This window comes from Triturus cristatus, chromosome 6 (assembly GCF_964204655.1).
Source record: "Triturus cristatus chromosome 6, aTriCri1.1, whole genome shotgun sequence".
NCBI lineage: Eukaryota > Metazoa > Chordata > Amphibia > Caudata > Salamandridae > Triturus > Triturus cristatus.
In genome coordinates, this window is record NC_140589.1 from 787666682 (window position 1) to 787693509 (window position 26828).

The 26828-nt window shown below is 45.0% G+C and overlaps 1 protein-coding gene across 1 annotated transcript in view; it reads right to left on the minus strand.

Annotated features, from left to right (window-relative positions):
- Positions 1 to 26828, minus strand: part of LOC146817879 (interferon-induced, double-stranded RNA-activated protein kinase-like) — a 512572-nt gene that overhangs the window by 209466 nt on the left and 276278 nt on the right. The window contains exon 8 of the mRNA XM_085611365.1: positions 15863 to 15992. Coding sequence (XP_085467491.1) covers positions 15863 to 15992 — 130 coding nt within the window. The remainder of the gene's footprint in view (positions 1 to 15862; positions 15993 to 26828) is intronic.

Consider the following 26828-nt stretch of genomic DNA (forward strand, 5'->3'; position numbering starts at 1 on the left):
AGTGGGTTTGTGAGTAAGTACATAAGTATCTGAGTGAGTCAGTCTGTGAGTGAGTGCATGCACCCTTGAGTATGCAAGTGTGTGCTTGAGTCTGACTGGGACTGTTAGTGGGTGCATTTGTGTCTTTGTGAGTGGATGGATGAGTATCTGAGTGGGTGAAGAGTTGATGCGTGAGTGTCTGAGTTGGTTTGTGAGAGGCTGTGTGAGTTTCTGAGTGGGTCTGTGAGTGAGTCTGAGTGGGTCTGTGAGTGAGTGCGCGAGTCTGAGTGGGCCTGTCAGTGGGTGCATAAGTATCTGAGTGGGCCTGTCAGTTCGTGCATAAGTATCTAGATGGGTCTGGAAGTGGGTGTGGGTCTCAGTGGGTCTGTGAGTGGGTGTTTTAGTCTGTGAGTTGGTCTGTGAGTGGGTGTGTGAGTGAGTGGCTCTGTGAGTGGGTGTGTGACTCAGTGGGTCTGACTGGATGCATGAGTCTCTGAGTGGGTCTGTAAGTGGGTACGGGAGGGTCTGAGTAGGTTTGTGAGTGGGAGCTTGAGCCTCTGAGTGGGGTCTGTGAGTAGGTGTATGAGTGTTTCAGTGGGTCTGTGACTGGGTGTGTGATTCTTATTTCTGTCCTCTGTTTTGCCCATCTTTTGCTCTGTTTTGTTTTTCTGCTAATTTTTCTCCCAATGTTTTGCCTCTTCCACTCGTTTTTGTGCCCTCTGTTCTGCCTTTTTCTGTTTGTTTTTCTATACTCCATTTTGCCTTTCCTGCTCTTTTTTCTGTGCTCTGTTTTGCCCTTTCTACTGGACTTTGTGCCCTCCCTTCGGCCTTTTCTGCTTGTTTTTAGGCCTCTATTTTCCCTCTGTACATGGGAGGGAGGCTGTGCAGCCCCTCTCTAGTCAATATGTGTCAGATCAATGGAACGACTTCCCCAGGAGCAGATGACAGGTCCTCAACTCCCTCTCATCCAAGCCAGTGACAGATGGAATAAACAACTGCCTCTGGACTTAGCCAAGGGGGAAAGGGGAAGTGGATGACAAACAAAAGAGAGACTGCCTCCGGACACTGGAACTGCTAATGGTATCTTCTGTTCTTATGAAGACTCCTAAAAAACATAACACACAAATTAAGTCTTCCCTAACTCTATAGGTAGTTTTAAGCTTTCTTCACTGGAACTACTTTTACCTTTTGTGTCGGAGAACTAAGCCACTCTCTATGCTTGTTTGTCTATTGATTACTTGATCAGCTTTCTGAGGCTGTTGGTCTTTTAAGCCCACTAGTGGTATTACTCCGTGAACTTGTGAGCCCCACAGGTGAAAAAGCTGAAATCTCAATGTCTTTATTCTGGATAAAATTATTGTAGAAGAAATTGCTTCGCTGCTTGCCTTTGATATTAGTCTGAAGTCACTTCACAGTTCAAAACTCCCTCTTTGAGAGCTACTCTGAGTCAATAAGTTCTAATTTGTACTTCAGCAGATTATTTCTTCTCCTTGCTTGCATAAGCTTTTAGATGATAAAAACAACACTCTTACTTGACTGAGGAGAAGGTCTCTCTTCACAGAGACGCTTCTCCGAAATATTGCTGGTGACGTAGTATCTCCTTCTGAATTCACTACAAGGATTCTCTTGTCAATTCGGTCGACTTGCTGACTGAATTTTAACTGAAAAAATAATAAATACCAGAAAGCACGTGAGAAAATATTTCCCGTGCAACACAAACTGTTCTGTGAATACTTTCCTTTGAAAAAAGGAACCTGGAACCCACGAAGATAACTCTCTCAAAAGATTTTCTCTGAAGGAACGAGCCTCGAAAAATAAGGCAACCGTTATCTTGAAATTCTACAGTTGAAGTGCGCCGCGCGAACCTCGCGCATGCGCATTGAGACCTGTGAAGAGTCTCGCGCCTATAACAACTAGACCGAGTACTCTTCCAGGAAATGATCTACAGAATTTAACTGGAAGTGGAAGGGAATCGCAATCCAAGCAGAATGGATCTAAGCGATGTCTTCCAAGTGGGAGTCAATCTTCTCCAGAGTGGGTATTTCCAAGGACACTGTCTTTTAGAGTGCAAACGTACATTCGCAGAATCATCTTTCAGTCTGTTTCGCTGGATCGTGACAGTACCCCCCACCAAAAGACGTCCCTTCAACCTTGGCTTAGTAGGATGTTTCTGGTGAAAGTCTCGAATGAGCTTGGGAGCGTGAACATTAGAATGTGGCTCCCAAGATCTTTCTTCAGGACCAAAACCCTTCCAACTGATCAAGTAATACAATTTACCTTTTCTAAAGGTTGAGTCTAGAATCTTATGGACCTCAAACTCCTCCACTGAACCTACATTAATGGGTTTAGGGGTAGATCGGTACCTCAAATTTGGTGGACTTTTCTTTAACAAAGAAACGTGGAACACTGGGTGAATCTTTAGATAGGGTGGCAACTGGATCTTAACTGACACTGGATTTATCATCTTCTTTACCTTAAATGGGCCAATGAACCTGGGTTGGAATTTACGGTTTTCTTTTAGTTTTAGATTTTTGGTGGACAACCAAATCTTGTCTCCTGGTTTAAAAGCGGGACTCTCTCTTCTCTTTTTGTCAGCCTGAAATTTATAAGAGTCTTTAGCCTTTTTGATATTTTCACCTGCCTGACGCAATGAATCTTGAACCTTATTTACCAATTCTTCTACTGCAGGTACTGATCCCTCATCTTTTTCAAAAATTAAACTCGGGTGCCTACCATAGTTTAAATAGAAGGGGGAGTAACCAGTAGTGGAATGTTTGGCATTGTTATAGGCAAACTCAGCAGACCAAATTAATTCAGACCACCCAGCTTTCTGATCCATCAAATAGAGCCTGAGATACTGTTCTAAGTCTTGATTGACTCTTTCGGTTTGACCATCAGTTTCGGGATGGAAACTGGTGGAATAGCGTGCATCAATGCCTAGCCTCATCGTGAAGGCCCTCCAAAAGTGGGAGACAAATTGAGAGCCTCGATCAGAGACTACAACCTTTGGAATCCCATGCAGTCTCACTATGTGTTGAGTAAACAATTGAGCTAATTGAGGAGCCCTGGGGATTTCCTTCAAAGGGACAAAATGTGCCATCTTAGTGAATGTGTCTACCATAACTAGAATGGTGTTAAAACCCTGACTTGGAGGGAGGTCTACAATCAAATCCATCGAAACAGTGTGCCAAGGGTGAGGTGGGGTAGGCATTGGCATCAACAACCCTTGAGGAGCCCTTCGATCTGATTTCCCCTGCAGGCATCTCTCGCAGGTGGAAACATACTGTCGTATTTGTGATTTCATCTTTGGCCACCAAAAATTTCTTTCAACCAACTCCAAGGTCTTTTGAACTCCTTTATGACCAGCTAGAGATTCGTCATGGCATAGTTTCAAGGCTCGATCTTGCAGTCTTTTAGTCGGAAGATACAAACAATTTCGGAAATAAGGCAGTCCATCTCTGATTTCTCTCTCTGATTCTTCATTTGCCCACTGAATCATTTCTTCAAATGGCATGGCCCTTTGGATTTCACTTGAAAAATCTGTGTTGAGAGAGGCTACAATGATCTTCTCTTCCGGAATTATAGCCTGTTTCCTTTGATCAGTTTCTAAATGATCAGTATTTATTCTGGAAAGAGCATCTGCTTTAACATTACTGGTCCCAGGTCTGAAGGTGATTACAAAATCGAAATCTGCAAAAAACAATGACCAACGTAACTGCCTGGCCGTCAATGTCCTGGCAGACTTAAGGAATTGAAGGTTACGATGATCGGTGTAAACAGTGACCTTATGCAAGGCCCCTAGCAAATAATGCCTCCATTCCAAAAAGGCACTCTTGACTGCTAACAATTCCTTGTCTGCAATTGAATAGTTGCATTCAGGAGGAGATAACTTCCTGGAGTAGTAGGCCACTGGGTGCAATTGACCTGTATCCTTATGACGTTGGGACAGTATTCCTCCTATGGCAACATCTGAGGCGTCCGCTTCGACATAGAATGGTTCATCAGTTCTTGGATGCAGCAGGATTGGGGCTTGAGTAAAAGATCTCTTTAGGAATTGAAAAGCCTCTTCTGCTTCCTCATCCCAAACAAACTTGACTCCTTTTCTTAACAAACGTGTGATTGGACTTACTTTGTGGGAAAAATTTGAAATGAACCTCCTGTAAAAATTTGAAAAACCGATGAAACTTTGGATTTCTTTTACACTTTTGGGAGATGGCCAATCTTGTACTGCTTTCACCCTAGTCTTATCCATGCTTACACCTTCAGGGGATAGCACAAACCCAAGGAATTCCACCTTATTCACATGAAAGGCGCACTTCTCCAGTTTCACATAGAGATGATTTTCCAGCAATCTAGTTAAAATCAATCTGACATGGGTTACATGCTCTTCCAGACTGTCAGAGAAGATCAATATGTCGTCGATATAAACAACGGCAATTCTGTCCAAAAACTCCCTGAGAACGTCATTCACAAAATGCTGGAACGCCGCTGGAGCGTTACATAACCCGTATGGCATCACCAAATATTCAAATAAGCCATGACGGGTACGAAATGCTGTCTTCCACTCATCTCCGGGGGCAATACGAATCAAATGGTAAGCCCCACGTAAATCCAATTTTGTGTAGACCTTTGCATTTTTCACTTGATCCAACAAAACTGAAATTAGCGGGAGTGGATAACGATTTTTGATTGTCACTTGATTCAGGGCTCTGTAATCGATGCAAGTTCGAAGTTCTCCATCTTTCTTCGGAATGAAAAATAAGGGAGACGATACTGGAGATTTAGAGGGACGAATAAATCCATTTTCCAAGTGTTTGTCCAAATAACTTTTAAGATATTGATTTTCAGTTTCAGTCAATGCATAGATTCTACTGCAAGGCAACACGGCCCCTGGCTCAATGTCAATTTTGCAATCGTAGGGGCGATGGGGGGGTAGCCTTTCTGCCTCTTTTACATCGAACACTGAAGACAAATCCTTGTATTCTTCGGGAATTTCCTTGGTTTCCAAAGAGCAAATTAAAGCAGGACGACCAGCTAACTTCCGGGCAGGAGAATCTTCCGTTTGATGGGATTGCTCACAAAAGCAGTTTTCCTTGCAAAAGGTTGAATCCATGGTAATGGTTCTCCTAGCCCAATCTATGCGTGGATTGTGTTCAGTTAACCAGGGAAGGCCCAAAATTAATTCAAATTGAGGAGCATCAATCAAGTTAAAAGTCAACAATTCCGAATGTCCATTCAATCCAGTCAATTGGATTAATTCTGTTTCATGAGTGATAGGTCCCGAAGATAGGTTAGTTCCATCAACAGCTGTGACCACTTCCAAAACCTGCTTTTCAACAAATCTTATCCCCTTGCGACGGGCATACTTGATGTCACAAAAATTTCCAGTTGCCCCAGAATCTATCATCACTGAGACTCCGCTAATCTCCTGATTTCGAAATCTAGCCGTAAAGGAAACTACCACATGAGGTGAGGATGATTGTAAAGTATTTACCACTTGCTGCAAATTTGGAGTTGACTTTGAATCTGCTTCACCCTGGGCAACTCTCTTCACAGGTGAAGCTGACCTTTTCCCGGCAGAGAATTCTTTGGTTTTTTCGGACAATCCTTGACAAAGTGACCAGAGAGGCCACAATACAAACACAGGTGACTAGATCTTCGCCTTTCCTTTTCTTCTTTGGATAAGGGTCCTCGTATAGACCCTATCTGCATAGGTTCCTCGGTCTGGGAGTTTTCTACTGACTTGTGACCTTCCGTCTTCATTCGATCAAAACGTGGTGGAAGCGGGCGAACATCTCTTCTTTTTTCATTTCGACGCTCACTCAAACGATGGTCTATCTGCAACACCAAATCGATTAATTCAGATATTTCGGTGGGCCTCCTAGGAATCTGAGCCAAAGCATCTTTTAGGTCATCCTTTAACCCTCTATAAAAAATTGCAGCTCTTTTGTCTTCAGGCCACTTGGATTCCACCACTAATTTATTAAATTGGGCCAAGTAGGCAACTAAATCTCGATTCCCCTGCTTGAGCTCCAATAACTCGTTGTCTGTGGCTTGGGAGGCTGAGCGTCGATCAAATATTCGTAAGAATTCTATCTTGAAATCGTTAAAGTTGTATAACATTGGATCATTCTGTGAGACTAACGACATGGACCAAGCTGCAGCATCACCATTCAAATACGACAGTATGAAAGCCACCTTTGATTGATCCTCTGCAAAGATGACTGGCCGACACAAAAAATGCAGGGAACACTGAGTTAAGAATATTTGTGCTCTTTGTGGATCTCCACCAAATCTTTCTGGGGGCGCCAGTGGAATAATTGGTGAAACTGCATGAATAACTTGAGTTGAAATATCTGAAGGAGATAGATTGCCTGATAATCCTTGAGATCCCTTAGATCCTGAACCTGATGCAACTAACTCGTCTAATCTTTGCCTAGTCTGAATTGATTCCTGACTCGACCTTCTAACTTCCTCTCTCAATGATTTATTATCTTCTAGGGCACAATTAAGTTGCTTCTGCATGCCTTCTAAAATAGAAGTTAGGGTCTTTAAATCTATCCCTTCCGCCATACTGCTCGGGGGGAAATCTAAACCCTCAAAAATGAGGTTTTTTGGGCACTTCAATCTGTCAGATCAATGGAACGACTTCCCCAGGAGCAGATGACAGGTCCTCAACTCCCTCTCATCCAAGCCAGTGACAGATGGAATAAACAACTGCCTCTGGACTTAGCCAAGGGGGAAAGGGGAAGTGGATGACAAACAAAAGAGAGACTGCCTCCGGACACTGGAACTGCTAATGGTATCTTCTGTTCTTATGAAGACTCCTAAAAAACATAACACACAAATTAAGTCTTCCCTAACTCTATAGGTAGTTTTAAGCTTTCTTCACTGGAACTACTTTTACCTTTTGTGTCGGAGAACTAAGCCACTCTCTATGCTTGTTTGTCTATTGATTACTTGATCAGCTTTCTGAGGCTGTTGGTCTTTTAAGCCCACTAGTGGTATTACTCCGTGAACTTGTGAGCCCCACAGGTGAAAAAGCTGAAATCTCAATGTCTTTATTCTGGATAAAATTATTGTAGAAGAAATTGCTTCGCTGCTTGCCTTTGATATTAGTCTGAAGTCACTTCACAGTTCAAAACTCCCTCTTTGAGAGCTACTCTGAGTCAATAAGTTCTAATTTGTACTTCAGCAGATTATTTCTTCTCCTTGCTTGCATAAGCTTTTAGATGATAAAAACAACACTCTTACTTGACTGAGGAGAAGGTCTCTCTTCACAGAGACGCTTCTCCGAAATATTGCTGGTGACGTAGTATCTCCTTCTGAATTCACTACAAGGATTCTCTTGTCAATTCGGTCGACTTGCTGACTGAATTTTAACTGAAAAAATAATAAATACCAGAAAGCACGTGAGAAAATATTTCCCGTGCAACACAAACTGTTCTGTGAATACTTTCCTTTGAAAAAAGGAACCTGGAACCCACGAAGATAACTCTCTCAAAAGATTTTCTCTGAAGGAACGAGCCTCGAAAAATAAGGCAACCGTTATCTTGAAATTCTACAGTTGAAGTGCGCCGCGCGAACCTCGCGCATGCGCATTGAGACCTGTGAAGAGTCTCGCGCCTATAACAACTAGACCGAGTACTCTTCCAGGAAATGATCTACAGAATTTAACTGGAAGTGGAAGGGAATCGCAATCCAAGCAGAATGGATCTAAGCGATGTCTTCCAAGTGGGAGTCAATCTTCTCCAGAGTGGGTATTTCCAAGGACACTGTCTTTTAGAGTGCAAACGTACATTCGCAGAATCATCTTTCAGTCTGTTTCGCTGGATCGTGACAATATGGGAATTAACATGGGAAATGTACTTTTTTTTTTACCACCCCTCCCCCTTTTTTCTTGGCCTGTGCCCGACGGATCACCTCAATACTTTCCATGCTCAACTAGAATCATCTGTGCACTTGTTTTTGGAAGATTTTGTGAAGATTCATCAACCGGTGCCACAGAATAGGCAAGTCAAAAAACGCTTTTGGGGAGGAAACATAGTCCTAACTATAACTACCTACTGGTGACTACCAGTAGGTAATAGACACACATATATATGTGATTATATAAATATATATTTATACACAGTAGTAAATATTCATGGAATTTATTTATTATAGCCTTATAGCTCGCTGTGGGAGGCCATACTGGCCCCAGGGACCACATCCTTCGTGGCCGGGCACTAACTGAGGAAGACAAACTGACTTTTGACCTCTGTCTCTGAAAGCCGAGCAAATGTGACAAGATAACAAGATTTAAAGGCATCTTTATTGCTCACAAAGTGAATGAGGTCAAAAGTAAGTTTGTCTTCCAACATTTACTTTTCTTTCTGTGACTGAAATTAGAGGATTTTTTAAAGTAAACTATGTGACAATCGCGTTGAGACCAGGTCACGGGACAAGTGCATTACACTTAGGTCGAGTGGGTTTTTCAAGTTACTAGACCTGCAGGTCTAGTAACATTTTAATGATTTTTCAAGCCCTGAAGTATAGGAGCATGATATTGTGGTAAACAATATTTTTTGACGCAATATTATTACTAAGGACTTGTTGCTGGCAGTATGAGTCTTTTATGGGACTCCTGGACTTCTCAGTTAATTTCGCAAAGTCCTATGTAAAGGTAGTGGGCCCCAAATCTACAATTAGTAAGACCTTAAGGTATCCAAAGTCAAGGCCTTCCCTTATCTGGGAGGTTTATTTGACTGTAAAAATTGTTGGAATCCCCTGGTGGAGGCCAAAAGATCAGAGTCTGTAAAAACTATGGGGGCGGCTTTTAGTTTTGCACATAGGCTTGGGTCCAGGGCACCGAGGGATCTTTTAAAAATCTATCAAACAAAGTGTATTGCACAGTTGCGCTATGGCAGTGAGGTTTGGGGGAAGCGTTAAGGTGAATCGGATTCAGTCTATGGAGAACAACGCAAGTTGGCCCAGGTCCCCCAGTCCACCCCTGCGTTTTCTGTGCACGCCGAATTTGGGCTTGATTATGTCTCGGACCTAATCGTCCTAAGCTCACTCCTGTGTTGGATTACGATTTGGAGCAGGCAGAGGCGGCTCATCCATGTGGGCGGAGGAGCGTCTCCCCACTCCTTTCTCACAGTACGAGAAGCAGAAACATAAAATGGTATAAATTCCATTTTATGTTTCTGCTTATCGCACTGCAAGATGGCAGAAGAAGGGTTTGGTTGGGGGCAGGAGGGTGGGCAGTCCTACTCAAGGGCAAGGGAGGAGTGGCTAACCCAATGTTGCAGGCCGTGACTGTTTGGTCGGCCCCTGGGGGCCGACCAAACCAGTCATGCGCACTCTCCTTGCAGCCGACATAGTGAAAGTGGCCTCCCCTTAGACGCCTGTGTAGTTGGCTTACCAGCCAATCACAATGCTGCCAAGGCAGTGTTGTGATTGGCTTTGGGGAGGGAGGCTGCCTGCCTGATTTTTTTTTAAAATAAAACCCCCACACCGCGCGATCCCCCACGCGACCCCCACCCGCGTGTCATGCCAGCCACGACTAGGAGGAGCTCAAGTTAAGTCTTAATTCTTGAGGACAGTCTGTCTCTGGAACGGGAAACTAGTATACCATGGTTTGTTCATGTTAAGGCATCCTTTTTCTTCCTAGGTAGGCCTGATATTTTATGAATCCAACTGTTCTCTCCGCCCACGAGTTGGGGAGTGTCAAAAGATTGTTCCTAGAAAGCTCCCATCAGAAGCCAGTAGTCAGGGGCCATATGCTTCTTAAAACTGTACAGGGGATGAAGCCACACCTGCACTCACAGAATGACAGGTTTTTACTGGTCAGGTTCAAGTTTAACAAATTGCATAATTCTTTCGCTTCCCCACGTGGGTGGGTTCGGCCTGAGGAAATGGCACTCTGCGGCTGCGACAATGTGTCTCCGCCGGATTTGCTCCATTTTATAATGTTTTGCTCATACTTCAGTTGGCTGAAATCATTGCACTTTAAACAAGTCAGGTCCACCTTGTTGTATTTACAGATGCTATCCACAGAGCATGTGATTTTTACAGTTTTATCCTTTTTACGAGCTGCCTGGGCGTCTCGGAATACGAGATCCGATTATTTGTTTTATGTGTTCCTTGTCTCTATTAGTAGTGTTATTGTCTGTTTTTATTGTTCTTCATGAAATTGATTTTATCATTATGGATCTGTATTCTTTTATGGTGATTTTATTTACTGAATACAACTTTGATTGATTGATTGATTGACACAATATTTTTGTCAACAATATTGTTTACCACAGTATAGTGTCAGTGATGGCAAGAGAGAGACAGAGGGCACTCTCATTTATATCATCTTTGGACTCCTTACTCACTTTTCACTAATCAGTTTGCATCTTAACAGTTTACCTCAGAGCTAATGAAATTGGAAGTACAAATTCTAAACTATACCAGAAAATGGAACATTAAATAAAAATAAAATGATAGTCTGATAGAGGACTAACAACCTGTTCTGAAGCTTCATAAAACAAGCATTGTGTTGTACCTGGCCCTCTCTGTAGGGTCACCTCTAAGCGTTTTGTCTTTTACTCTCCACTTTTTGCTGAATTTCTTACATGTCCTGGTAGTGAAAAACGACTACATTTGTATTTCATTACTGTTAGGCCAACCCTTCCGGTAGGATAACATTAGGGATTCTTTATTACATTTAATAAGCTGTAATTCATAATTGGGAGCAGGTCGAAATGTCATGTTTGGTACTTATGAAATTGTAATGATAAACCCTCTTTAATGGTAAAGTCAATTCAGATTTTTCATTACAATTTTTAAAATGCCACTTTAAGAAAGTTGGCATTTTCCTTCCAATTGTCATTTGTGCCTGCAGCCTATCTTGGGTCACATGCCTCGGTGTAGTTGACTGCTAAGACTTTGTGGCTTCCCCTCAGACAGTCACATACTATAGGGATTAGGTGTGCCTCAATGGGCCATCTGCTGGCAGAACTGGGGGTGGAGCAAAGCACAGGCCCAACTGCAACGGAATAACCTGTGCTCTGCCTTCACACAAAGGGCCTAACTACCCTTCTTTTTCACTGCAGCCAGTTTGAAGCCAAGGCAGGGGAGTCACATACTAGAGGGATTAGGTATGCCTCAATGGGGCAACTGCTGGCAGAATTGGGGGTGGAGCAAAGCACAGGCCCACTTGCAACTGATAACCTGTGCTCTGCCTTCACACAAAGGGCCTAAATACCCTTCTTTTTCACTGCAGCCAGCTTGAATCCAGGGCAGGGGAGTCAGGAAATTCCATGCACTTCAAAGAACGTTTCCAGACTCTTCTCCCACCTTCCAAAATAAGGGCACCAGGATATAACAATCATTTGCAATGCAATAGGTCTCGCATTCACGCAATTTTGAGCTATTGGCATTGTAAATGCTAATGTCTTTTATTTATATTTTGGGTTTTAAAACCTAAATAAAAGGCATTGTCATTTACAATACTAATAGCAAATACTCTCCCAAATGCAAGACCTTTTGCAGTTCAATAAAGGGCCTTCTCGACCGCTTGTTAGATTGTAAATATCAGAGGGAGAGACCGGCCTGTGACATCTTCAAAGTAGTGATATATAGTGCAGTTGAAGAAGATGTGCAAGTCTTGTAAATTACACAGAGACAAAGTGTTAAGTGAAAGTTACATATGATCCAAGCTATAAACACGAACAATGCGCGCCAACACCTTTCGCCTGTGATTACACAGTCGCGCTCAGGAGGAAGAGCGGGAGGGGGGCCATTTCCTGCCCCCTTTGTGATTTGAGTGTGCAGTGTGGCATTGCATAATGTCATTGCGATCTTTAGCCTAATATAAAACACTCCAGCTGTAGTAGGGCCCTGGCTACACCTCCTGGTGCACAGCGGGCTATGCTTTATGGCAGGCATGGAGGGAGGGAGGGAGGGAGGGATGGATGGTATCGGCTGCCGCTCCGGCTATTACTAGTGAACGAGAGGCGCTGAGGTGGCGGTATTGGTGGTGGTGGTATTGGAGGTACTGGTATTGGAGGTACTGGTATTGGGGGTGGTCGAATTGGTGGTGCTGGTATTGGTGATGCTGGTATTGGTGATGGAGGTATTGGTGGTGGTGGTATTCGTGGTGGAGGTGGTATTGGTGATGATATTGGTGGTGGTGGCATTGGTGCTGGTATTGCTGGTGGTATTGCTGGTGGTGGTATTGGCAGTGGTGATATTGGTATTGGTGGTGGTATTGGTGATGGTGGTGGTACTGGTGGTGGTACTGGTGGTGGTATTGGTGGTGGTGGTATTGGTGGTGGTGGTATTTGTATTGGTGGTGGTGGTATTGGAGGTGGTGGTGATATTGGTGGTTGTATTGGTGGTGGTGGGGGTATAAGTGGTGGTATTGGTGGTGGTGGTCATATTGGTATTAGAGGTGGTGGTGGTATTAGTGGTGGTATTGGTGGTAGTATTGGTGGTGGTATTGGTGATGCTGGTATTGGTGATGGAGGTATTGGTGGTGGTGGTGGTATTCGTGGTGGTGGTGGTATTGGTGATGATATTGGTGGTGGTGGCATTGGTGCTGGTATTGCTGGTGGTATTGCTGGTGGTGGTATTGGCAGTGGTGATATTGGTATTGGTGGTGGTATTGGTGGTGGTTTTGGTGGTGGTACTGGTGGTGGTATTGGTGGTGGTGGTATTGGTGGTGGTGGTATTTGTATTGGTGGTGGTGGTATTGGAGGTGGTGGTGATATTGGTGGTTGTATTGGTGGTGGTGGGGGTATAAGTGGTGGTATTGGTGGTGGTGGTCGTATTGGTATTAGAGGTGGTGGTGGTATTAGTGGTGGTATTGGTGGTAGTATTGGTGGTGGTGTTGGTGGTATTGGTGGCAGTATTAGTATTGGTGGTGGTGGTATTGGTGATGATATTGGTGGTGGTATTGTGATGGTGGTGGTGGTGGTATTGGTAGCGGTATTGGTGGTGGTGATATTGGTGGTGGTATTGGTGGTGGTATTGGTGGTGGTGGTATTGGTGGTGGTGGTGGTATTAGTGGTGGTGGTATTGGTGGTGGTGGTATTGGTGGTTGTGGTAATGGTGGTGGTGGTATTGGTGGTGGTGGTATAGGTATTGACAGTGGTATTGGTGGTCGTGGTACTGGATTGGTGGTGGTGGTGGTACCAGATTGGTGGTGGTGATATTGGTGGTGGTATTGGCAGTGGTATTGGTGATGGTGGTAGAGTTGGTGGTATTGGTGGTGGTGGTATTGATTGTGGTGGTATTGGTGGAGGTTGTGGTATTGATGGTGGAGGACTTGGTGGTAGTGGTAGTATTGGTGGTGGTGATATAGGTGGTGGTGTTGTTGTTAATAAAACAGGCTTTTGAAAACAACCGTTCAGGTGGCTTAGTGCAGATGACATGTAACAAAGATGTGCTGTTGTCAGCTTCAGCCCATTAGTACACAATTATGTGCTATCTGGACTTCACATGACTTAATTTGCTAAACATTTCTAAATCCATTTTACTTGGGGGTGAAATGGATAAGAGATAATGCTGCATACAAGATAATGCCAGGTTAAACTGATTGAAAGGGGCGCCTGTGTTAGGGGGGAGGCTGTGCTGCTTAAAAAAACACAAGCGGTTTCAGCTGAAGCAGCGCATGTCCGGCCTGCAGTAAGAGAAACTCAACAAAGTAAATAGTGCTTACTGACTAAATAACTGGTCCGGTGTAACTACCGAAGTAAAGGGGACAGTAGCCATGGGAGCTTAGAAATGAAGACATGGCCGTACTAAGAAGGTACTAACAAGCCTATTAACAAATTCGAAGGCAGCATTTACGAAAGACAGTGACACAAGCCAATGAAAAATATGGGCAGAGAGTGGGCGTGGCTTCTCTCCCATACTCTACCACAGCAGTCTCGCAGAGCGAGCAGGGCATGCAAGCTGCCGCTAGGCTCGACCTAAAAATAGGACCGTCAGACCCACTCTTCGGTTTACTACTGGCCCTATGTAAGGACTCTCAGAGGAATGCCTGCTGCTGTGACCTGCTGTGCTCTCTGCCAGACTGCTGCTGCACTTGGAAGGACTGCTTTGCTGACCTGAAGCCAGACTTGAACCCACAGAGTTTAGCTCTGCTGTGGAGTCCTGCATCTTCATCTGCACCCAGGACTACCAGAAGTGACTCCAAGGGCTAGTTTGCTGGCCTCCTGTTCCGAGCCACAGGGACATAAAAGGCTCCCACCATCTTGAACTCACACCTGTACCGAACCTGATTGAGTCCTGCACCCCTAAGAGGTGTCACACCAGTTCTAGATCCTTGGTTGAGGTTCCAGAGGTGGCCAGATGGCCAAAAAACAAAACTGAGGACTGAGAATGCGCTCTGAGAACCAGGAGGAGACACAGAGAGCAACCTGCTCGCCTATCTGCCCGAGATGCATCGCTGGTGAGATTGACTCTGCGGCTTCTCCTGCTACTTTGTTCTCCACAGTAGCAAATCCTTTTGGTCGGCCCTGCGCCAAAGGGGAATCTGACTTTGTGGAACTATCTTCGGCTACAGCCCTCTGCCTCGTCCAGCTGGATATTTTTGACTTTCATTTCAATGACTAAGCCCGAACATAGAAATCTTCACCGCGGCTTCGCCCCAAAGCCATTTGAGGATCACATTCCCTCCTCAGACGCCTCCTTCAGCCTTGCCCCGCTGAACTTTACTTCTCAGACACTCTTTCTCAGAATTTTTCCAAGTCCAAAGGTAAGCTATGACCGGGGCCAATCTACTGCTGTGATCCAAACCACGCTCCATCGTGGTTGGCCATTACATTCAACTTTGACACAGTCTCGTGCAACTGGAAATTCGTGGTTGGCACTTTGATCTCTTAGGGGCTAGTTTTTTCTAAAAAGTTTTAAAAAATTCATAACTCCAGTGCTACTGGATTTCTGTTATTTTGGTGTCAATTTATTAAAATGGACTGTTTTTCTAAATTGGTTTGGGATTTTACTTGTGTTGTGTCTTCACTTTATTTCTGTTTGAATGTTGCATAAATACTTTACACATCAACTCTAAGTTAAGCCTGAATATTTTTTGTGTCAAACTACCCAGGGTTAACCACAGGCTAATTTAGGGACTTTTTGTGGTTCACCATGCAAGGGATTGTGGTTGCTGCTTGACCAGGACTCACACCCTAGTCAACAAACAATTCAATTTCTCACACATTCGGCGTCATTATAATGCCAGTCGGATGAGCATTCGATCAACAGTGTAGCGGAATTGGGACTGACTGACAAGCAGTCGTAGGACCCACCCCCCCAAACTATGATGCGACCACCATGTAGGTGGTCAGGATCATAACTTTTTCCATTACGGCTTGTCCTGCAGCCCAAAAAGGGTCGCAGCACAAGCCACAATGGAGACACTGATGTTTTCAAACATCCATGCCCTGTGTGCCTGTCACCATGTGGTGCCTGGCAAATGGGGCATGGATGTTTGGGTGTGCCACCGGTGCCCCCCTGGGCTTATAGCAGAAGCCCACGGGGGACAGGGGCCATGCTAGGGGCCCCAAAAGTCCTATTCGGGCTGCCTTTTGGCCCGCCATGAAAAGGCAGTCGGAATGGGCCATCGTATTCCCTATGGTGGTGCCTAAGCAGGCACCGCCCCCTAATGTAGGGTATTACGTTTTGACTGACAGTCCAACAGGCTCTTAAGCGTCAGTCCCTCCGCCCGCTACCTCCAACTGCCACACATCATAATGCAGTGGTTGGACCACGGCACCAGATGTCAGATGGACCGCCACCAACAGGCCATCAGTGATTGTCCATCTGACATCATAATCGGGCCCACTGTTTTTACCAATAACAACAATGGATTACTGGGAAAGTCAAACAAACATAGCAAAAATATTACCTGTATATCACAACTTGTTATGCCGATTTCCTCAAGAGCCAACTGAGCAGCCTTCTGTTGTGCAACCTTTTTACTTTTTCCTTCAGCTTCCTTATACTCTTTGCCTCCAACTACTGCACAGCAAGCAAACCTACAAAAACAGTAATGTGGTTCATTTATCTGTTATTTATTAAATGCTTTTCATTACTACAGTTTGCATTAAATTATCATGTAGTGCATTATTTTTGTTCCAGTCCTTACAACACAAAGTATTCCTCACAAGGACATAGAAATCTAGTTTGCTCTCGTGAGAAAAAAAATCTCTTCTTTTGGCCCAGCTAAAGGCAGCTCTAGCTGTCTATCAGACCTTTCATTTGTAATCCTATAATTTACACATAGATTGACCTTTGGCTCTGCCCCAAAGGACTATTTGTCTTTCAAATTAACCTCATGCTATTGGCTGTTTCATATACCATGCAGTCTCCTGTGAATGAATGAATGAATAAATTAGCATCCTATGAATGTATAAATAAATTAATCAAATAAATGTATTAAGACAAATATCTCCAAAAAACCAACCTAATTAAACAAATATGTTAAAACTATTTAGAACAGAACAAATACATCCTGGGTTAACAAATGCAATGTATTCATATTTCCAATAGCACTTATAAATTGTCCAAGGGCTCCATTCATATCTGAGAATCTCAGATTAATTAATAATTCAATTGCCAAATTCTGAGTCAAAGTGCAGCATTTTAAAAAGACATGTTTAAGAATCATTTTGCAAATATCCATAATCAAAAAACAGTCCATTAAAATATTTTTTAAAGTATGTTTAGTATTAAGTTAACAATGGTATTTTTCATGATTTTCTAATTTTTTTGATTAAACCTTGGCATTCAGAAACTGCGGTCCAGCCTACTCTAAATTTTAAAGCACTCTGAGGTAAACTGTTATCTATCAATTTATATAAATATGGGAACACTTCCTCACATCCCGATGTTCCTACTGTTAGACCAATTCACAAATATGTAACACTACAATACAGTGGTAGTGGATTTTTGTAGAAATATTTTACCAGGAAAACGTTTCCATAATATTATATTAATCATCCTTTTCACTAAATTATTATTTTTAATTTAAGAAACCATCCACTGTCTCTCACTATTCTGTGCTTCCTGCCAGCAGAGATAAGATACTTCATTTAAATGGTGTTCCTATGACAATTTGCTAAAGAAACCTAATAGAGATATTCTTGCAAGCTCTATCCATGAGGTCAAACAGATTTCACACATGATCACCTGAATAATTACCCCTTTTGGTAAATGTAATACTCTTGGCATAGCACTTTCTAGTTGTTCCCAAGGAGATGTTGTATTCAGATATAACATTTTAATTTTTATTTTTTAATTTGTTTATTGCATTTTTGTTAATATAACCAAATGAAACCAAAAATAAACAGAGGAACATGCCCACAACTGGCAAGAAGAACATCAATGGGTTACATAGTTGCGGTGCGAAGCACCAAGGGACATATCGTTCTCCCATTTAAAGAAAAACACATAAATCACAACATCAGGGGGGCATGTCAAAGCGGAGGATGGTGCGTCAGTAGGGTAATATCAACTCATACATTCACAGTAAGTCAATAGGGTTTAGCACAAGGCCAATAGCAGATATTTGTCCAGCAGCTGGTCATTACATTAATCAGCACAGGTAAACAAGGACACTTCACTCCAGCCCATACCCGGTTCTGTCCCTCATTTCATCAACAGGATGAAGCAGCAAGAAGTCCTTAAGTGGCTGCCAAATATCACGAGGACGGGAGGCGACAGGTAGAAGTGTTGTGTAAGTGTCACTAGTTGTATTACAATAGATTAAGATTAATAGATTAAGTCATGGACTTTTATAGTGGGTGTTTGTGTTCTGCCCCAATGCAAGGAGATCTGGCGTTTTGCCAAGAGGAAGGTAAGTGCTGAGAACCTGCCGATGCTTCTCTTAAGGGGTTTAACGTTTCCCAGCAGTGCCATGAGTGGTGAGGGCTGCAGTTTGTGGTCGACCATAAGGGATAGCTGGGGAAAGATGGCCTCCTAGTATGTCCTAACGGGTGGGCAACTACAAGCAAGATGCATGAAGTCCGCATCTAGTGTCGCGCATCTGGAGCAGACACTAGGGGTGGTGGGGTTTATCGTAGCGATTAATTTGGGGGTGATATATGCTCTGTGGAGATATTTAAAATGTAGCAATTTGTGTTTATAATTATTTGAGACATACCAGGTTTGTGCACAACAGTAAGTCCATATGTTATCTGTCAGAGTCTCACCTAGATCCAGCTCCCACGCTCCCCTGGCCCAGAGCCCCACAGGGGGGGGGGGCACCTGGACTGGGAGAGATAATATAGTCGGTAGACAAGGTGCATACTATCTGTGGAGGTGATCAAACAACGTGGGAGGTGGGAAGTCTTCCGGCTCCGAGTTGACTGTAGGCAGTGTCCAAAAGGGCACTGCGCACTCTATGTAAGAGGAACCTGTCCATATCGGATGCGGAGCCACGTGACGCCAGTTCAGTAACCGTCCCAGGCCAGGAGGCTTGAAATAGGTCTCCCACCAAGCCGGTGAGAACCAACCAGCAGCCCCTCTGGTGGTGCGCACATGAGGGACTCTGACACCGTTTCACAATTTTTCTGTCTTCACATATACCTCTATATTTAAGGATATGTTTGCTGAATGAGGACTGAAACAATGTTATTAATAGTTTGGGGTGTTTGACACTGGATGATTGTTACCTGTATATTTAACAGAGGATTGAAGGACATAAAGTTAGTGTACTTCTCCTATCCAGTTTCACACATATTGTGAGCCCCGTTATCTGTCAGGTCTCCAGTGGTTTTGTGAAGAGGGTCCATAGCAACAATGAGCAGGAGGGGGGATAGTGGGCAGCACTGGTGAGTGCCTCCGACAGCGGGAACTGTGTCGTCATTATCCCATTCAATTTCAGTCTGTCGACTGGACTGGAGAACAAAAGGCGAATCAGATTTTAAAAAACGAGTGATATACCCAACATTTGCATTACGGCATATAAGAAGGTCCACTCCAATGAATCTTGGCATCTAACAATACAGCCGCCGCCAGAAGGGACTGCTCCATTTGATTCATTACTGAGAATAATGTACGTAAATGTATCGTCCTCGATCGGCCAGGTATAAAACCTGCTTGAAAGGGGCATAATACGGTGTCAACTAATAGCGAAAGGCGGGTGGCAAGAAGTTTGGCGAGGGTTTTATAATAATGGTTCAGAAGCGATAGTGGCCTGTATGATTAGCGCTGGGTGGGTGACTTACCAGGCTTCAGCAATAGAGTCACTATGGCTTTGCGCCTAATCGGGGAGAGGGAGCCACTTTCAAGGGCTTTGGCATAGACTTCAACTAGTCGTGGTGCAAGAAGATCCTGATAAGCTTTGTAGAAGCCTGCCGTGAGGCCATCAGAGCCTGGGGTGCGACTACTAGCTAAGTCTTTGATCGCTTGCTTTACCTCATCCGCATCGATTGGGGATGCCAAAAGTTTGCATTGTCCATCCTAGAGGCAGACCACGGCTATTTCCTGCAAGTAGTCAGGCAGGGCCTGCCCACCAGGGGGATAACGCGTCTCGTACAGCCTCGTGTAGTAGGTCAGCAGGGCTTCAGAGATATCTGTAGTGGTTATTAAGGGCTCCTCACTATCCGAGTCTAGTTGCGTGATATATGTTGATTGAATCTGCGGGCGGAGGAGACGAGCCAGTGTTTTACCCGGCCGGTCCCCCTCTACATAGACTCTGGCCGCGGCATATTTGCCAAGGTATTTGATTTCGCTGGCAGCTCAATCATTAAACTCCACCATCAATGCAGATCGAGTACGGATAGAGGCTGGTGAAGGGTCAGTGAAAGAAAGCGTGTCGGCCTCTCTCAGCTTCTGTTCGAGTTTGCTAAGTTCCCCGCGAATTGTACGGAGCATGCTTTGGGGAAACCCTCCGTCCAAGTCGGATCCGGAGGGATTCCCGACCAAGCCGTGCCCCTGGAGTCCGACAGAGCGAGTACAATGCAGCAGTATGCTGATAGACTCGGGTCGCTCGGACTCCCATTGAAGTCAATGGGAGCCAGTCGTACGACGCGTAAATGGGCTGCCATTGACTGAATGGGTACGTTGCGAGAAAGGGTGCCCCCTGTAGTGTGTACGCGTTGGTGCCATCTGCACCGTACATGCATGTGTAGGGGGGACCCTTGGGTCTCCCCCTGTGACAGATTCCTAAGGCTACGGATGCAGGGGGGCGCTGTACAGCCCACCAAAGGCAGCTTCCCGGACGTGTTGCGAGTCGGAGGTTGCGGCTCGATCCGGCCGCCCGACTCATGCATCGTACACGCTCGTAAAAACGTCTCCATTGCGTGGTACGATTCATGTCCGTACGGGTCATACGGAGCGGTTCGGAACCGGATACGGGTTCGGTCGGCGCTTATGCGTTCATTCGCATCGTACTTGGACGTCCAGACTTGTGTACGACTCGGTCGGAAAATAAGCCTCTGAATCGGATCCGCTACTGCCGAACCTGATTCAGGGGCCTTCCAGACGGGATCGGAATCGGCCCCTTAGTGTTAGAGAGATGGATACTACGTAGTGATCGCTCCCACGGTACTTAACAGCTCATGGTCTCTGAGCCAAAGAAACTGCCAAGTTAAAACCAAATATAGTCAATAGCAGAAGGATTTATTAGCTGGAGAATTTAAGGGAGTACGCCCATTAAGTAAGACAAGTTCCTTTTCTTCTAACCATCAACATATAGTTTATTCCACCCTTGAGCAAAAGCAAATGTGGAAATGCATCTCTGCAAATTTAAATGAATTATATATATTCCCTAAGACTTTATCTGATGTTGTAGGCAAAAGCTTCATATTGAAATCCCATACCATTACTACAAATGATTCTCAATATTCTAACTTTAATCATTCAAGTTCTAATCCATTTTTTTCAACATTGTAGATGTCTTATTCTTATGCATATAAATATTCACCACTATCAGAGTTTCGTTAAACACTACAATTTCATGAATTACAATTAACTGGACACATTTTGGGTTTACTTTCAACATTGTTACATCTTTTATCATTTTTGTTGAAACTAGTACAAGTACAGCACTAGATGTCGTTCATCACCAGTCTAACAACTGTTCACACAGAAAGCATCAAAACCTTCTACCCTGGGTATTTCCCGCAGCCAAGTTTCCAGGAGCATAAGAATTTGATACTGAGTTCACATTTCTAGCATATAATTTTCCTTCATCATTCATTTAGACCTATGGACATTCAAGGTCGCAAGTTTAATGTTGCAGGAGCATCCTCATACTAAGCTAACAGATTCATAGAGATGGTTGCAGACAAACATTTTCTTAAGTTAAAATAATATACTGGTTCAAAGTTAGATACTTACATGGTGACCCTATCCAATTATTAATGTAATCACTTCTTACAATGCTAACTTGAATTGTTCAGAATAAAGCTATTGTCTATCTTCCCATTCAGTCTTTTGTCTGGGATCAAAAGTATGTCCACAAAAAGATACTTGACCTGATATTTTCCGTGCACGGTTCTTCAAAAACTTTGTCTTGTTGAGGCTGTTCTTAATTTTTACTGCCACTTTGAGAACCTGTTTATTTCAAGGTTGATTCCATTTAATACATCTGATACTTTTCAAATCCTATTCTTTACAAAAAGAGAAAAACAATAGATTTTATTCACCTCTCTACCATTTTCGATATTGATAAAAACCTATATATTTAAGATCTTTTGCGTTTATTTCTGCAAAGTCAGGGATTTGTTTGAGTAGGTTTAAAATTTTAGACCTATTCAGTGGTTGAAGCATCCTCACTTGTTTGCCTTTCTGGGAAATATCAAAATAGATATCTAGGTCTTTTTTAGGACTTGCATTATGCACTACATGTCCTACGTTAATTTCCATGAGGTTCGACTATATACAGGTCCGATGTGATAATATCCTTAGAACAACTGAATCTCACTGCTTTAAAGCTCCCCCTTTTTTACTTTTCAGAACATACTTACTGTAATCATCACTTTGTTTAACTTGCCAGACTTTGAAAGTGTTCTAATTTTTTGGGGTTCATTGTTTGCATTATTTTTAGATCTTTGAATTTACTTTTCTTAATGCTCAATTTGTCTTACCTATATATTTTTGTAAGGTTTCTCATTTTTGCTTGAGTTTGGAACCTATATGATGAACGTATTTGATTATATATATTCTCTTTACAATCACTGGTTTCCTTATATATCAAATAAATCAGAGAGAAGTCCCACTTACCCTTCAAATATAGACAGAGTTTAACTCTGATGCCTCAGCTAGAATCTTTTCAGTGTTTCTTCCAAATTTCCTGTTTTAGTGACAGTATAGCACTGGCATCACCTGTGTGCTGACTTCCTAAGTTGCTCATCTCTATCTATCTCATTTATCTCAGGTTGACCACCACAGAAGTGGATGGCAGTAGTAATGTTGGTAAACAACTGTTTACTTTTCGTAAATCCAAGGATATATCCTTAACATGATGAGATTGGTTCTGCTGATTCTTGTTTACTACAATAAGTGGTTCTACTACTTCTAGAAGTGCTCCCTGCATCAAAAGAATGCTGAGCAGCATGAAGTGGAAAAGAGGCCAATTGCCATCTGAGCTGAAGATGTAGAGCACTAATGATCCTTCACCCAATCAACTACATGGTCAAAGGATTTTAAACTCTGACTCAAGTAACAATACTGAGCCGTGGCATTACATGAGCTGAGCGCGTGTTAGACCTGGTACCATTGGCGTGAGTCTCCCTTCCATTTTTTCTGATTGCCTCCTCTGTTTTTGATATGTTTTGCTGGTTTAGATGCTTTGGGCACTGTGCCATTGCCATTCAGTGACACAGTGCAAGTGCTCCCTATGTTAAATTGATGTATTGATTAGTGACTCCATGATTGGGTTATTTGATGTTCTTGTCAGACCCTAGTACAGTGCATCTTGTGTGCTCTGGGCTTGTAAATCAAAAGCTGCTGGTGGGCTTGCAGCACTGGTTGTGTCACCCACAGAAGCAGCTTGTAAAGTGTGTCTCAGGTCTGCCATTGCAGCGCCTATGTACAGTCTGGTACTGCCATGCTGACTGACCAAGTGCACCCACTAGCCAGTCCCTAAACCTTCCCTTATCTTCATATCAGACACCTGTTAGAAATGGGATCTCTGGTTGGCTAAGGCTTGCGCCAAAGCCAGGCAGAGACCACCACTCTAAGTCAGGGCTGGGGAGTTACACGCCAAAGATAACCCCTGCTCACCCCCTTGGTAGCTTGGCACGAGCAATCAGGCTTATCCCAGAGGTAATGTGTAAAGCATTTGCGCGCGCACACAGCAACAACACCCTAGGCCCACCACAAAAGAAACTCCACACCAGGTTATGTATATAAAATAGCCTTTGTATTATAATAAACACATTAGATGATAATCACATAATTTACACGGTGCCAACTGGCACTGGGCGGAATTTTATAGGGGACTATTTACACAAGACAGGGCCACCTGGACCACTGTCAGAATTAGCACAAATCACCAAAGGTAAATGTAGAACATATACCAACTGTAACACAATTTATAACGGTAGAGCACAACCAGTAACTACTGGCGCAATAATGACCTCAGCATTATCACAATGGAATCAGGTATAAAACCTATCCTGTATACATCACAGGGGCATAAACACATTACGCAATCTCTCACAAGACTAACGCATTAGACCCTACCTCCTAAGTATAATTACACCAGGGGCGTACATCACACAGGGAAGTATACTCTCCCTAACATAAACCTAAACAGGTAAAACAACCTCCTATGCAGAAATCATATCTAGAGGTATAAAACACAGGGTGCGCAAAACATACTACACACGGTACATTTCCTAACACCCAAAGCATTAAAACACAATAGTACTTCAATCACATTAGAGTCCAGGTTGCGCCAGAACCTAAACGTAGCAGCTGCCCACTACTTGCTGGGCAGCTGGGGACAAGAACAGGGCCTAAACGCTGCAGCTGGCACTAAGTCCTGCGCAGCTGTGGAAGTTAAATATGAGGCATGGGCTCTCAACGGCCCTTGAAACCAATGTGCCCCACGTTGGAGCCATCTGGCTCAGAAAACAAACATGTCCCCATGGAGCGCACGGGCTCCTGAAATCAATATGCGCCAACACAGAAAAAGAACTTGCCACAAAGCACTATGGAGCGCACTGGCGTTTTAAATAAAATATGCCCCCGATGCAGTGACGCACTAAAAATAACTGGACCCCCAGCGTTGGAGCCATCTGGCTCTAAAATAATGATGCCCCCGTTGGGGCGACCCGCTATTAGACGGGGCAGCCCAAAAACCCTAAACACGGTGCCTTCACTGGCACGTAAATCACGATATGCTCCCTTCCTTGGAGCGGGAGAGAAATGCAGCCCGGTCCCCCCCCCAGCCCTCACTCACCAGCTCTGGGGGTATAGGCAGCAGTCTCTGCTTCAGCCGGGCCCCCTCTTCACCCGGTCCCTCTTCTGGGATCGGGGCTCTTGTTGGATATGCTCCCTTCGCTGGAGCGGGAGACTCTTCTGCATAGGCGGGCTGCACGGGGAAGGCTCTTCTTCATATGCGGTGGGCGCAGGCACCGGCAATGTGCCTCGGGCCCCCTGAGCCGATGTCACGATACCAGCGGGGCTCTCCCAGGCTCATGGGAGCCCCGCACTGACTTCTGGCTGTACTCCTCTTCACCCGGGTCCCCTCCTGGGGCCCGGGACTCTTTAGACATACGCGGGGCTCCCTCAACTCACGGGAGCCCCGCGAGGCATACACATCTTCTGGGCCGTCTTCTCCCGGTCGGGCGGAAATGACTGCGAGGCCCTGCCCCTGTCCCAGGCAGAAGTGCCTGGCTTCCGGTTTTCGATCGGGCCGGCGGCGGTGATCTTCTTCGGGCGCAATGCGGGGTGGGCACCCGCTAGTGAGCCTACCAGCGGGGTGGGCACCCACAGATTAGGATGTCACAAAAAAATGCGGGGTGGGCACCCGCGGACCAAAGCAACATAAAGCGGAGTAGGCTCCCACTGTTTGTAATTCGAGCCAAAGCGGGGTGGGCACCCGTTCGATTACGGCAATGTGGGGAGAATCCCTACGCAGGGGATTCCCTCCGGAGCGATGGGCAGCTTGATGCTGCGAGGCTCTAGCACTCCCCTCTCCTAGGGGAATTGAAAGAAAGCGCACACGAGGCGCTATATGCAGTCCCAGTCCTCAAGGCCATGGAATCTAAAAAGCAAAGCGCTCACAGGGCGCAAGGAGCCCTAGATCCAAAAGCACAAGTCCTCAGCAATCAAAAAAAATAAGTCCTTAGGAATGAAGGGCAAGGACAGTCTCCCAACCATCCTCAGGCCAGGCAGGAGGGTCCAAAAGAAGTCCTCCAGCATCCAGGGCATCCGGGGGCTGGGCAGGGCCCAGGGAGGCAAGCCCTCCCCTGGGCCCCAGCAGCAGCACGCCCCTGGTAGATTCAAGTCAGAACACAAGACCATTTTCATGGGGTCACAGCCCCTCTTTTATACACAAAATCCTTTGTCTCCAAAGGTGCAGCGAAGGGGCGAACCAGATGCAACTGGTTCCTGAGCACTTTGTTTTGCTCAGCCTCTCTCCCTATTCACAGGACAGGCCAGGGACATCAGACGCACCACAGGGGGTGGAGCCAGCATTGTGGCGGGAAAGCCCAGCCCTATGCAGGTCCCAGGTGTACTCCTCCCTGCCATCAACATGCAGATCTCGCCATTCACCACCGGGGCAGACCCATCCTGACTCCTGGTGCCAGGCACACCAGCCAATTACAAGCCAGACAGTCCCTTCACATTTATTACACAGATATGCCAGCTTCTAGAAGTGGCACTTCTACACTAGACACAGTAACGCCGCACACATCATTGCGCAGCATTCAATCTCACGAGTTCGCACTTACCCTGCACTCCTCTCACATCAGGACTTAACACGGTCACTCAGATCCCCCATGCATTCCTATGGGAGGGCAGGTCAGTCTCACTAAAACATACACAGTGTGCATGCAATTTCCACTGGTACACAGTGTAAAAGCGCCTAGAGGCCTAAAACCACTAATACAACATAGGAAAAAGGCTAGGATAAATGCAAAAAGTTCTAGGGGTGAACTTGCCAGAAGGGCCAAGTCCAACACTACCCCCTTCCAGCCAAAACGCAGGGCAGACCAATCACCACCGTGATGGCCTTCCCTGCTTGGGGCGATAGAACACGGACGCAGGCCCGCACTGCAGGGACACCCTCCGGTTCTACGCCATTCTGAATCAACGTGGTTCCATCTGAAAAAAAACTCAGGCCCAACTAGGCTACCCCACTGGTACTACCTAGTTGTCCACGGCCAGGCCCTAAGCCACCCAGATACCACTGGTCCTTGCCAAACCACAGAGTGGGGGGCAGTAACCTCAGGCATACAAGCCATTTTCCACTCTACCTCTCAGTGTAGTTCCAAACTACCACCGATCCTTCAACCTAGGGGCCGCACCCTCAGGCTGACCAGAGGTCACGGGCAAGAATGCCCTACCCTACCACTACTTCTGGGGCTCCGCTCCCTCCCAGGGAAGCACCCACCAGAACACAACTCTCCCACCAGTCCAGGACCTCTCTCCATCAACTGGTCTACCACGTGGGATCCACCGGGGTCAGAGGCGAGGATTCCCTCCCTCTGCACTCCCTTCCACTGTAGAGCAAGGACTCTTCACTTACAATGAGCCCCACCTGCCCTCAGGACTACAGCTGCCCTTACGTTCAGATCCGGAAACACCGACTACTGGCTCCCCAACCGAGGGACGTACCCTTTGGTCAGATGCCTGGCGAACCAGGACTTAACGAGGGTGACACATAACTAATGGGTCGTGTGACAGTCTGC